Source organism: Melanotaenia boesemani, chromosome 9, assembly GCF_017639745.1.
Source record: "Melanotaenia boesemani isolate fMelBoe1 chromosome 9, fMelBoe1.pri, whole genome shotgun sequence".
Classification (NCBI taxonomy): Eukaryota; Metazoa; Chordata; class Actinopteri; order Atheriniformes; family Melanotaeniidae; genus Melanotaenia; species Melanotaenia boesemani.
This window is the reverse complement of record NC_055690.1, coordinates 22420007-22434716: the sequence shown is the minus strand read 5'-3', so window position 1 is coordinate 22434716 and position 14710 is coordinate 22420007. Positions and strand designations below refer to the sequence as shown.

At 38.0% G+C, this 14710-nt stretch overlaps 1 protein-coding gene across 1 annotated transcript; it reads left to right on the top strand.

The window, feature by feature from the left end:
- The first annotated feature begins 1418 nt into the window (after positions 1-1418).
- Positions 1419-14474, top strand: abhd15a (abhydrolase domain containing 15a). Its single transcript, XM_041995768.1, has 3 exons — positions 1419-2315; positions 10514-10866; positions 12692-14474. The coding sequence occupies exons 1-3, from the start codon at positions 1776-1778 to the stop codon at positions 13350-13352; spliced, it is 1554 nt and encodes a 517-aa protein (XP_041851702.1). The 5' UTR covers positions 1419-1775; the 3' UTR covers positions 13353-14474.
- The last annotated feature ends 236 nt before the right edge of the window (positions 14475-14710 follow it).

Below are 14710 nucleotides of genomic sequence, written 5' to 3'. Positions count from 1 at the left end.
GCTCTGGGTTGGTGTCAGTGCAGTCAATTTGCATTTGATGTAGAGAAACTAGAAGCACAGCTTTCTACATTTACTAAGTACCTTTGCTCAATACCATACAGTTAAAAGCTTATCTTGTACTGGAAAAATTAACGTTAGAAGGTTAAAAGTCAGTCCCTAACCTTTGCATGTATACAAAGGATAAAAAGTCTATTTGCAGTTGTAGGAACTGGCATTATTAAAAACTCTCCTCCCCCCAATTCTCCAGTGCACCACTATTAGCTGTCTTGCTGTGGCATCCTCGAAGATGGTATCATAATCTCTGTAGCTGCTCATTTGTCTTTATTCTCTGCTCATTGGTTTGGCATCTGCCATTAGTTTTCATTTACTATCAGCTAATTTACTGGAATGACATAAATACAAACTGGAACATGTAGACAGTAATCTACTGCACTGTCAGTTTCTGTTTAGTTTGTTTCCTGATGTAGTGCACTGCACATCTACATCTAATACCAATTTACACTGAGGATAATGTGCATTGCCATTCTGCCACTGGTTAAATGACTGTTGAAAAAACTGTTTGCTAACAGCCTCTTTTCATCAGATCTGTCAGTGTGGTACATTGTAAGGAGTGGCATTAAATGTTATTTGTCAGTACTGCAAATGTAAATCGAATATTTTACCATTGGTTAAAATAATCTAAAAGAGCAACTGTTGGACAGCCTTGTTCTTTTATTTTGCCTCAAGCAGTAAACATATGTCCATTTAAAACAGATGTTATCATCAACACACAGAATAAGTTCTTTAAGATAACGACATAAACAGTTTAATCTTTCTTAATCTTGAAATATATGTGCATTTAAGTTAAACTACAATTTTCAGAATTTAAATTTCAAGAGGATGTTGGGTATCAAACTGGATGTTTGCAAAAGTATATGTCAGAAACTGCAGGTATGAAAACACTGCCTGTTTTCTGCATTTTCCTCAATAACTAACAAAACTAAGACACTGGGGCACAAGCTGAAGCTTTTACATAAGCAGACTCAACAGGTTACATGACTTTACTCAGTCTAAACCCAAGTATTTGCTTAATTCATGTTTGTCCTCTCAATGGATCAAGAGTACAAGGTCACAATGAGTACATGTTGCCAAATTCTTTCAGAAAGAATGTAGATCTGATACAGAAAGTTCACCTCTAGTGGCAGGTCTGTTCGTGTGGCTTGCTTATTAAAAGCAAGATTTTTATTTTTTTTTTCTGTCATCTCTTTTCTAAGAGAGGTGGAAGGATTTGAAGAAAATGCTCGGAGCGCACTTCTTGGTCCTGGTTCGTGGAAGTAATTAAATTGAGGGTTATACAGCATCATCAAGCACGGAGTACCTGTTCAGTCAAGGGGGTGGGCGGGGTGGGAGAGGGGGTTGGGGCGTTTCCAACACTGGCTGCGCGTCAATCATTTCTCGCGCTCCAAGCTGTTGGGTAGAGGCTACACAGTCACCCTGAATACACGAAACGTGAAGGGACTGGTCTCGTTTATCTTAGAGTAAGCTATAGGAAGAGGTGAAATGGTGTATGTTTGGACTGAGCTGAAATGAGAGCAGCGTTGGCTAACAGAGACGTCTGAACTGGTGCGCGCTGGCACTGGAGGGATCTTTAGGAAGGAGCTGAGCACCAGTTAGTGAGTTTGTTTCCCCATTAGCTGCTTTTCATAATGTGAACGTGTATAAAAACCAGCTTCGGCTCCAGAATTAACTGTGGAAGTGTTCGCGTTGTCCTCGTCTTGTTCCTCACAACCGTGCCAATGCTGGAAGGGCTTGTGGCTTTGTGTATTCTGATCCTGGTGGTCTTTATATGGCCGGGTTCCAAATATTTTGGTACTGGATACCAGTCGGATGATGTGCTTCAGAGATTGGGGATCTCACAGCGGGGAGCGAAAAACAGGGTCGGCTCAGACCTAGATGGGAACAACGTCGCCCAGCCGGTCTGTGTTGGAGCTGTGACCGAGGAGAACGCACACACCGCGGCACTTATATGCAAACCGTCCGCGCTGGCCAACTACCTTCAGAAACACTGCAAGACTTTCACTAATTACTCGCCATGTGTCGGCTGGACGTGGCGAGCCAGTGCCTTGCTTCAGACTGTGTACGAGTTGTGTTGGCCGGGCGAAAGATCGATCCAGTTTGTGCGGGACAACCTGCAGCTGAGTGATGACGGGCTGGTGTCATTGGACTGGGCAGTGCCATCCTACCAGAAAAGACGCAGAACTTCAAGTCACTCTACCAGTCCGGTTCTTCTCATCATCCCGAACTCTTTCGGGAAGATTACAAGAAATGTGTTAAAGGTAATCTGTGTGTCACTGGCTCGACTTACACACTCAAATGCATGAAATTATACATAGAAATCACAATTTGACATTCACGAAACGCAACAACACACACACACACACACACACACACACACACACACACACACACACACACACACACACACACAAGGAGCAAAGTCATTGTAAATTTACCCTTACGCATGTGTAAAACAGGAAACTTACAAAGAGGTGCACGTAAGATTTTTCACAAACTTGATAACTTCCTACTACTTAAAAGGGATAGTTGGGAAATCATAATACTGTCTGCAAACTGGTGCTTCTCAATGATTTGTCTCCTTTCACTCGCAAATGTTAAACTGGCTTAGTGACGCATGTTGGAAACCATCATTGCAGCTGCTCTTCTTCTTTCTTACGTGTGTCAGCATGATGGAAAACGCAGGAATTCCACTGTACTGTTTTATTGTCTATAGCATTTTGCACTTTTACATACACTTGCACACATTATGTTTGTGTGTACAAAGTATGTCATCTGGTCAAGGCAGACGTGCTTTAGTTATTAAAAGGAGATGATTGGCTGTGTTATTGCAAATCAACAATTGCCATTTGTGCAAAGGCAGCCTCTTGAACGTAAGCCAGATGCAATAGCTCGAACAGAAAAGTCTTTTAAATAAAAATAATAAAGAAAGAATAAAGTCATGGGTTTTTGTAAATTAAAAATAGTGGGATAGACAATGGCAAAATAAGAGCTATAAGCAACAAAGTGTAACAAAAAGAACAAAAGAGGAAAGTTATGGAGAAAAGTAAAAGAAATGCCTCTGATCTATTTTCATCATCAGATTGGAGCATTTGTGATGCTACCAACCAGATAGGCTTGAGAGGTCTGGAAGCAGAGGCACCATAAGGGATATACACCAATTAAGATTGCCTCAGTCACTGGCGAGACTCATGCAGAAACCACTGTGTGAGCAAGCATAACAGACGAGATAAAAAAGAGCTCATGTTTGCACAAGTACACACAAGTTTCTGTTTGTGAAACAAAAGAAACAGAAAGGGAAATGTTATGGTTTGGGGTCCTTGTCACTCACTCTTTAACAAAACACATTTCAGGAACTTATGAAATAATAAATTAGTCATATCTTCTTAAATTTTATGCTCTCATAACCAGCTGGTTACTGTGCAGCACATTTGTAAGCTATTTTACACAAAATATTCTACCACTGTTCATCTGAGCACGAAGCTTGGTTGAAGGTTTTGTGCCTTTTGTGTAATCATGCTCACAGAAAAAGTCACAAACAGCCAATCAAATGACAGTGATTGACATTTTCCTCCTCAACAGCTCACATGTTGATAGAGAAAAGTGGCTTAACCAGGAATTAGTTCTGGGGTCATGATGATCCTTACTCTGCTTGGATGAGAAATAGATGGGCATGCCATCACTCATGTAATCATTTTGGGGGATTTTGTGCATAACTGAGCTATTTTTCCTGCCGATTTGCTGTAAGTGTTACATATTTTTAGGACACATAACACATACAAATAACTTAAAAAAGGACAGTTCTAAGAATACACTTGAAAACTTAAGTATGTACTTTTAGAAATTATTATGAATGTAAAGTTAATTCCACCTTGAAGGGAAAAGTAAAGAAAAACAACTTTGAATATCTCAGCAGGATTCAGTGTCCCTTCAGTTATGTTTGATTGAGCTGATGAAGCTCAAAACAAGTATTTAAACCCTTAGCCATCAGTGCACTAACTTAAGTCACCAGTAACGTAACCAACAATTCTGACGCAGATTTTATTTTTTTTTTTCGAGAAAATTGGAAAAAAAAGGAAACAAATGCAGATATAGAAAAGATCACCTTTTCAGTAGTGTGATACATCCTGTTCAATGGTGATTATAGAACACACTGCAGTGCTACTACTAATACAGGTATTAATGAAAATGGTGATGCTAACTGATGTAATGACCATAATCCAACCTTCCATTATCTATACCCATTTTATCCTGTAGAGATATATTTCAGAAAACACTGGGCAAGAGACAAGGTTCTCTAGACAGGTCATCAGTTTTTCACAAAGATACACAAAAAGACACACACTCATTTACTGTTGTACAACCACTTAAGAAATGTGTGAGACACGGTGCACCATTATGCCACTACAACTCAAATAACAAAAAAGAAAAAATAGCAAGGGAAAAAATGTTTCCCCTTTGAGTGAAGTTAATAGTAATACCGTTAATAATAATAATCATACAGCAGATCACTGTTCATGGTCCAGTTTAAATTTACTCCACAGATCTGCACTACGACCAGCTGCTTCAGCTTTACTCAAGGTACTGAAGAAGGAAGATCAGTCTTCTTGTAACTTCTGGCAAGAAAGTAAAACAACATGTAATTTCTCTTCATAGTTAGCCCATCGTCCCAGGTAATCTAAACAAATTATTATTATTATTATTATTATTATTATTCCTAAAATTAATTTTATCCAAAGAGGTCAGTGATCAGAGATGTTCTTTTAAAGGCCGTAGATATTCCTACAAGCTTACATCCGGCTGTTGCAGTCGTCGCACCTTGTGTTATAAACAGCCATCACATATTCCTGACAGAGCAGATTTACTCGTGCGCATAATGTCATGACCTAGTTACAGTGAGTTTCCTGTGCATTACTCAATATTTATGCTTTAAGTGCTCAGTTTTTTAGTATTTTTCATTTCTTAAAGAGACACGGTGTGTTATAATTTAGTTATTTTGTGTAATTTCTCCCTCAGCATTGAAATAATTGTCATCCTCTCTGTCTAACTGCAGACAAAGCTACTTCTGCCCTTTAACATGTTTTGTGGGATGCAGTTAAAGCCTTAGCTGGGTATTGCTACTGTTTATATATATTTTTATATCAGTGGTGTAATTATGCAAGGAAAATGTAAGCTTTTCCAGATTTGGAACTGTCTTTATCATGAATATAACCACAAGATGTAACTCATTACCAGCTGTACATACTGTATGTCTCCAAGGCTACTAAGTATTTTGTTTATCTCGCTGTGATTTTCAGCCCCTGAGCTCTCTCTGCGAAGTTCACACTTTGGTGTTGGCAAAGGTTGACTGAGGAATTAACACTGAGTATAATACGTATTACAGACAAAAGGTTATTTTCAGTGTTGCTGGGAAGACTTTTACTGTCAAAGTGGGTGAACCGTTCAGTTCAGTTCAGTTCCTTTATTGTCCCTCAAGGGAAACTTTGGTTTGCAGTGCAGTACAACATACGAGGGACACTCAAAACAACCAAGACAATAAAATTAAGAATCACAACTACAATACAACCCTGGATAAGTAAAAAGGGTCAAATCAAGCCGTCAATATAAAAATAAATCTACAGAAAGAATAAAAACAATACTCATAATTCAAGTTCCAAGACCGAATGGAGGACTTTTCAGTCGCTGTAAGCAAATTAAATTAAATCTCTCAAGGCTTAGTGCAAGTTAAGGACATTTATTGCACTAGGAATAAAGGAAATTTTAAACTTATTGCTTCTAACCCTTGAAAACCTATATCACCACCCAGAAGGGAGAAGAACAAATTCTTCTGATAATGAGGGATCAGAGCTGGTCAGGATTGATTGCACCTTACCTGATACTTGTCGATTATAAATATCTGACAGAGAGAGCTGCTGTGAGCCAATTATCTTACTAGCTGCTCTGAAGATATCTGACAGACGGTTTTTGTTCTGAACTGTGAAGTTTCCATACCAGCTAATAATACAAAACGTATTCGTATTTTATCTACATTAAAAGTATTTAATCTGCACAAAAAATAGTCTTTGTAGATCTTTTTTGCAGGTTGCTTTCTTGCAGGAAATTTAGGATATGATTTAAGTACTGGTGGATATGTCTATAAGAGAAATTATGGGTATTTCTTTCTAGTGTTAACTAAAATTAATTTACAAAACAATCAAGACCTTTTTTAAAATAATATATGCGATTATTCACTAGTGTTTGGTAGCATTTGTCTATAAGTCATAGCTGCTTATCATCATGGCAAGCTCAATAGCCAGTTCAATGAGGAATACTTATTTACCCCAGGATAAGGACAAAATACTCAAATATTGTATTTTAATACAATTGTAACAAGCCCACTACAAAATCAATTTTAAGAAGGATGATGGGACTTGAGCTTGAAAAATGTTTTGATTTCAGGTCTTTCAGTTTCACTCTGTATTGTCAGTGTTGCCTTAGAGGTAATTTGAGTCAGAGTGTAGAATCTTCTAGTTGTCAAATAAAAAGTATTTGGAAAAGGGCAGGCACTTTAAAAAGAAAAAAAAGAAGAAGAGGTCAAAAACATCTTTTTTCCAATGAGAAAAGCCTTCAGCTTTTTTCTTTGTTCTTCTTCGTTTGAAAATACTGTGTATGAGGTTATGATATAGCTGATACTTTAATAGTATACAGTAAAATCATTGGGAGCATCATTGTGACTTTCTTGTGATCTTGCAAGAATCCAACTACCCACACTATAAACAAAGTCATTTATTTCTTGAATAATCATTAATGACTTGTACTTGAATCACATACCTGTTGAAGAGAGTTTAGACAAACCTTTTTGCCTGAGAAGAGGACAGCATTTTGCAATGAGGCACTTTCCTGCCACTATAAAGCTTTTAACTAAATCACACCCTAACTGAAGATGATATGTGATTTGATATTAATGCTAAAGGTGGTGTAGCCAAAGTAATTTACAATATTAAGTCTGAATTAAAGGGAATATTACTGGAGTGCAGAGCCCCCATGCCGTTAGTGCCTTTGTAGTAATGTCAGGGCAGTGGGTGTTGTCTGTGCTAAAGGAATTTGTCACTCAGCTGACATTTAATCAGCTCTGGCAGAAAACCGCTGGAGTGTCTGCCATTGGTTTTTACTATTCCTGAAATTAACTCTATTAAAAATCTATATTTTCAATGCACTGCATCACAGATTTTATGAGAAAATTTCATTAAAAAAAATAAGATATCAAATAACTTAATTCTTTTTTTTTTTGTTGTCCATCTAAGTACTAAGTAAAATGTCAGTAGAACTTGTAGATTTCTATAAATTCATACTTGGTCATGAGTCATTATGTATTCCCTTAGAAAAATGTAGCTTTTGATGATAGAACATGAACTCTGCAACATCTCTGGATTCAGTAAAAATCTCATCAGTAACAATGTTACTACCAGAATATCCTGGGTGTGCCCAAAATTTTAACACTGATTTGTTACTTTATTTGTGTCCATATTACTGTAGATGTCTAATTTTAGTTTCCCCTATGAAGCTAGATTAATACCTGAGCTGGCAGGCACTGGTAGGAACAAACCAGTTCACACTCGTATCACCTCATTTCATCTCAGCTGCTACATTCATCGCTCATAGCTCTTAGTCAAACTGTGAAATATCTAATCGTGTAGCACTTCATCTTGGGAATTAAGCTGAACTCTGAAGTGATTCATATTCACATTAGCCTTCCACTCGTATGCTCCTCTTAAATCACAATGATTCAAAATCTCATTGGGTGCTCCTACAAAGAAGCTAAAGAATGAATAAATGAATGGCATTGCAGTGTATTTGCTTAGCAAAGAACTAACCTGTCACTGCCCTGTAGTGTGGCTGGAATAATTAATTTTCTTTTCATATATTAGAAACAAATGGGTTAACACTACTGTGGTATTTCTCGGTTGATAAATATTTAATGCAGTGATTTTAGCACTTCTTCTGGATTCCAGTGAGATTTCTGCAGATTTAAAGCAAAACATAACTCGTTTGGATAGTTTATTTGTTGTGGGTACACCACAGACCCATCATTTATCTCGAACTTTAGAGAGGAAACACACTTAAAAAGATGACAAATCTTGTGCCTCCAGACTATGTCAGACTGTAAGTCATTTAGTCAAACAGTGACATTGAGGTTGTAGACTGTAGCAATGCCTTATTTTTATTCTCTGTATATTTTTTCAAGCAAAATATAAAGCAAAAATCAAATGTTTGAGTATAATAAGAAAGCTTTCTGATATCCCTAAATATCATGCATTATAAATAAACATTTGATGTTCCAGCCGCACACCCCGGGAACCAGGGCGCCATCGACCTCCTCCCCCCACTCCCCACCTACTCCAATCTGCTAAAGACAAAGTGAAAATCTTAAAGGAATTCAAATAGAGAACCAGGAACATTGTACTCTTTGCTGACGATGTTATCATGGCTCTTCAGGATTTGGACAGAACCTTCCCCAAATTGATGTAGATATACTAGAGATTTTTACTTAATACACAGACTACAATTTAAATTTAGCTAAAACACAAGTTCTTACATTTAATTACTCCCCAGGCCAAGAACTCAGAGAAATAAAGAAGAAGAAGAAGAAGGATACACAAGCGAGCGGACAATTTCATCTATCTTCTACATTGGTTATGCGCACAATTTGGACCATTTTCATGGAGCTTCACTATCTGGGGTTTGATGCAGAAGACAGAGCAAAACCACTGAAAATCGCGGGGGCAGTGCTGAGCAGAATAGCTGACATGCGACCAGCAAAAGAAACAACCCAAAGGAAAAAAGAATCAGGAAGGGAAAAAAAAGCAAAAGAACAAAGAAGATGAGGACAACAACTGTAGAAATTGTGCAAGCTTTTGAAGAAAGGGTATGCGAGTGTTTAGTGCATGTTGGGCAGCTAGAAACAACTAGATATCAGTGCATAACCGCTGCCAACCAGTGTCTGAAACTAACATTGGCTTGCTGGAGTGATCTCTGAACTTAGCACTGCCCTCTAGTTGAGGAACTGACTTAATAACCATGGCAACGCAAAAGACACATGGAAGTATGAGAACATATGAGAACGTTTGAAACAGACGACACTTTTTACGTAGGTAAGGGAACATAAATAGGCCTTATCTGTGAGTAAGATCCTGGGTTCTTAATAATGCTGTGAGTGTTTTTATGTGTCTTGAACGAGAATGTTTTGAATAAGAAAGATTGGTACCTATGTACACTGCTAGTAGCATGTAAAAGAACTATCACAAGGAACTGGTATGAAACGTAATCCCCAACCCTTAATCAGTGGATGGAAAAAGTTAAGGAAATTTATGCACTCGAAAGGTTTACTTTTAGTTGGAGGACCAGAGAAGCACCCTTTTACAGAAAATGGGAGAAATGGACTGCCTTTGTCAAAAGGCTAGAAGACGCTACTAATTGTTCAGATCTATAGAACTCTAGACATGAAACACCTTACTACAAGAATCAGAAGATCTACTTCATGGAAATGACATCACTTCTTCAGCAATGTCCCCACAGCTCAATTTTGTCATCATACCACATTTCTATAAAGAAAATAAAATGATAGCAGTTCAGTGGATAAAACAATGAGTCATTCCAAATTTGTCTTTTGCACAGTTGACTGGCAAACATCCCACTAGTGACATCGCAGGTATCCATATTCATACCCTTTCAGCTCTCCTGTGCTAGTTTCACTCACAGCTTTTTTTCAATGACAACTACAGTGATGGTTTTCTGTGGGCTGCACGATCATCTCAGCTGAGATCGTGCATAATATCTCAAGGACAACACAGGGTCTAAGAGCTGCCACAAATGCTTGTTTGTTCTCCAACTGAAGGTCATAAACCTGAAACGTGATAACATGTAGGTACTGAATTAACTCTTAAGATATCAGTATTCCTGGGTGTTACAAACAGACAGTTTTATATAATAAGCTGATGCAACCTCTCAGCCTGGACTTTGGCACTAATGTTCACTTATTTAGGCATAGGGTGCATAACACAGAACAGTAACACAACTAAAATAAAAGAAACATTTTGATTTAATGAGAAATATTTGCAATAAGAAAAAAACAAATCCATTCTCCAACTATGTTCTCATCTTTTGTCAGCAGCAAGCTGTTTCGTTTTCTGTACAAAAGTCATTCCATGCATGCTCAGGTATTAGAGCTGTGTTGAGATTTACTGGAATAAAGTGGAAACAGTGTTCTAAATGGAGCCATTGTTTAATACAACCACAAGATGAGACCACACAAAATCAAACATGTGGCCTAGTCAAAAGGGCAATAAAAGAGGATTGCTTTATATCAATGTAGCATGTTTAAACTACATTCCTTATCTGCCATAAACCATTTCACAGCCTGGTGTTTTTGAGGCACTAGGCTATCTTTTTATTTATTCATTCCTGCCTCTCTTTTCTCCAGCTGTGTGAAATGGCACTGTCCCATGGCTACCTTCCGGCAGTTTTCAACCGCCGTAGTCACAACGGCACACCACTTACCACCCTCAAACTGCAGCAGTTTGGCGACCCCACAGATCTGCGTGAAGCTGTGCGCTACATTCGCTACCGACAGCCAGCAGGAAGACTGTATGCAGTGAGTGAGAGCTCTGGGTCAGGCCTTCTCCTGTCGTACCTGGGAGAGTGTGGATCATCAAGCTATGTGACAGCAGCTGTCTGCCTGTCCCCTGTGTTTCGCTGTCAGAGCTGGTTTGAGAATGGGCTATGTTGGCCCCTGCAGTGGGCCCTGGCTCTGTACCAGAAGATGGGTCTCAGCAGGTAAGGAGAAAGAGCTGAACAAGAGAAATATGTTCACATTAATGATATTTACAGTGTAATGGGAAATTATTAATGAAAAAGGAGTCCTCGCCTATTCTACAATTCTGTTCTGGCATTTCTGCCTTCCCAGATATCAGTAATTAACTTGCTGATGGGAACAATACCTAGGGCTATGAAAAAATAAAACTAAATTACAAAATAATAATTGGCAGCCATGAATCCATTCACCATACTGTTTTTATGCTTTAGGAGCCAAGTCACAAAGGAGCCAGAGCCAATCAGTGGCCCTGTTTATGCAGAGATAACTGAACTTCTTATGTTGAGATGTTTCATGTCCCATGTGAGACTTCATTATTTCTATCCGAACTGTGAGGTGACAGTACCCAGTACTACGGAGGACTTAAACTGCCTAGATCAAAAGTAAATACAGAAATATGAAATGGCTCAAAAAACAAAATGAATTGCTAATAAATTATGCAAAAAATATTGATGTACTCTACCCTGCCGATGCCAAAGGGCCTATCAGAGCTAGCCAGGCTGGGCTGTATAGTCCTTTTAGAGCCTGTGACCTGGTCAGTGTTGTTGATCAAGAGGCAAAGATCTGCCACCAAGACATGCCTTGAAAGACCACACTCCCTCATTTACATAATGAGGCATAATTGCATACAGAAATGTAAAAAGGAGACACAGAAATAAATATGTTTATGGAAATAAATAGAGGGAGAAAAAGCAAGAATGGAAATAATGAGGAGGTAAATATGACTTTGGATTTAAATGAGTGTCAACAAAATGTAAAATACAGAAATAAATAGTTTGGGGGATAAGAAAATCTTAAAGGAAAATAATACAGAAATAAGTACAGGCATAAAATAAAGGAGGAAAGAAATAAAAAAATCATATAACTTAATTAAACTGAAAATTACATGAAAAAATATATAAATAGAAAATTAATACCACCTTAAATTTAAAAAGTTGAAAATGACAAAAGAAATATAAATTTATGTCACATTTTATAGGTTTCTTAATGGAAAAGTGATCTTTTAATAATTCTTGTATAATTTATTGGCATATCAGTTTACTTATCTACTTATGATTTTGGCAGTTTCGGTTCTCCATATAGCATTGCTACCTTATCACAGTTTTTTTTTTAAAAGATCTATTTTCAAGCATCTATAGTAGATTTGTGATAGTAAAATTAGTTACTTCACATACCCTTTATTACATTCATTCATTCATTCATTCGTTCTGCTGCTTAATCCAGTTCAGGGCTGCGGGGAAGCTGGAGCCTATCCCAGCAATTAGCAGGCGTGAGGCAGGGTACACCCTGGACAGGTCACCAGTCCATCGCAGTATTTTCAAACATGTTTCCTTTTTTTTTCCTTCAACATATATAGTAAGTTTGGTAGACTAAAATAAATAGCTCCACCCTTCTTTTAAATTTCCTTACAGTAACACACATCACAAATTTTTTAAAAGATTATAAGGCTGTTGCCTTTTTTCGTTTTTTTGTTGAAAAAAAAAACTGCAAAACAGTACATGTAAGTCTAACAGATGTAAGTACTTACGTACTCGTATTTATTGGAAAAGCACAAACAATTGGGGAAACAATCATGTTACCATAGCAACAGATGGCCTGCTCGTTGTCAAGTAATTGTTTTGGAGGGACATCGTGACCCAGGTGAAGTTTCTCAAATAAAGACCATTAGAGAGTACAAGACCTTTGCAGCTCTTGAAGATACATGTACCGTTTTTCACTTACTGTCTTCTAACTACTGCTGTCATGTGTTTCTATGTACGTCTTGTTTGGTGCGTATGCATCTTGTAGGTACAGAACTGCGCTGGGTGAGACCATGCAAACAGATGCCCTGTTTTCTGCCTGTACGTTGCGTGGTGTGGAGGAAGCTCTGTTCTGTCAGACTGGACATGTGGGCTGTACACCAGCAGTGCCAACAGGGATCAGCAGTAGCAGCAATACTTCAGGTACCTGGGATATTTACTGGGAACGAAATGAACCTTTAAGAGACGTGGATGAAGTGGCTATTCCTGTTCTGAGCGTGTGCGCCAGGGATGACCCAATCCGCGGAGACGTTCAGACCACAGTTCCCTTGGAACTTTTTGAAACCAACCCACACTTTTTTCTCCTTCTGACTGACCATGGAGGTCACTGTGGTTTCTCCACCCAGTCAGAGAGGAGTGTCACTGGTGCATCAAGTGCAATCAGTTCTGTAGCTGCTTCAAACAGTGGACTGACAAGTCATGGTACTAACTGGAGCCACAGAGTTCTACTTCAATTCTTCAGGGCCACCACAGACTTTTTCAGCGCAGAGGAGAGAGCAAAGCAGCTGGCTGCAAGGAGAAGAGGGCTGGGGGGAGCTGCAGGAGGGAGAGCGTTCCGTCACCGCAGTGTCAGTACCTGTAAACGGGTGCCAGCGTGTTCCCACAATATCCATGCTATTTACAACTGGCAGAGATCCTACACACGATGAACAAAGCTTATCTGAAGTTGTAGGTACTTTGTAAAGTATCACGCAGTCTGCACGCTTGTGGATTAATTGAAGTTAATGAACTTGCTTCTCACAAAACACCAGGAAAACAGAATTTTCTTTTGGACCATGCATTGCTTATGTCACTGCTTACTAACACATAGATCTCTGTCTGTGCTTGAGGTATCACAGCCATCTGTAAATCAGCTAGAAAGTGTGACACCGTACAAACAAAACAAAACACAAACCTACTTATTGCACTAAGAGTGTGAAACTCCACACGGAACCATCAATAATCTGCACTGATGTTTTAGTTTGGATTTAGGATGTGAAGGACTTAAATTTTTCTGTTTCATTTGTGACACAGAAGGGTTCTTCAAAGTGTTACTGAAGTCAGAAAGTTTGTCAGTGCTTGTGTGTATTGTCATGTTTATAAGTCATGTTGTGAGCTGTAAACCATTAGGTGAAAGAAAATGAAGGCCACAAGATTTCATGCAGATTGTATGTTTAAATGTTCAAGCCTGACAACAAACTCTCAGTATGGGCATCTATGTATTTCTACAGGCAGATTCACATCCTTTTAATGCCAAACAGAATCATTTTACATTTTTATTCATGTATATTTATTGGTAAATTTAATCTGCTTCACATTCGCATATTTCAGTTAATTTGTTACCACATTTGCATTGTTACCTCCAGAACTGCATTGTCATTTGAGATATTATAATTGTTGTATATTACAAAAAGTGTATTTATTCGTCAGCAAGCCCTGTGCCTTGGCTAAATTAAAAGAAAATTCATTTGAGCTAAATACTAAATGAAGATGACATCCACTGTTATTGTCCAAGGGACAGAGAGTTTATTCTATGTATTATTACATCAAAAAGCGGAACGTGTGTTGTTTCTATCTAGTGGGCTTTTTAGAGGAAAATCTGTGTCAGTTACGACATTTTAGTCAATAACTGGCTGGAGGCATGTTTCTGTTACATCATTTAAACATTTTAGGTTTTTTATATTTCTCCAGCTGGTCAAGATCTGTTGGTGGTTTCACACTAGGATGGAAAAAAATGAGACTTTCTGTTTAAAACCTTTTTTTCCATGAAATGTTTGTCACTTGTATTCATATTTCTGCATTAAAAATAAATTAATACATATAATTGAAGAAGGTAAGTTTTTTTAAAGGGAAGTTTAAATATTTATTTATTTATTTATTTATTTATTGTAACCCATAAGAGCCTGACATGACATATTTGTCACATACATTTTGTGAGACATTTTGCTTTAATTTATGGTATAAACTTTGCTCAAAATCCTGTTGAACACAATCTGATATTTGTCTTCTGTCCACTAATAGATACCCA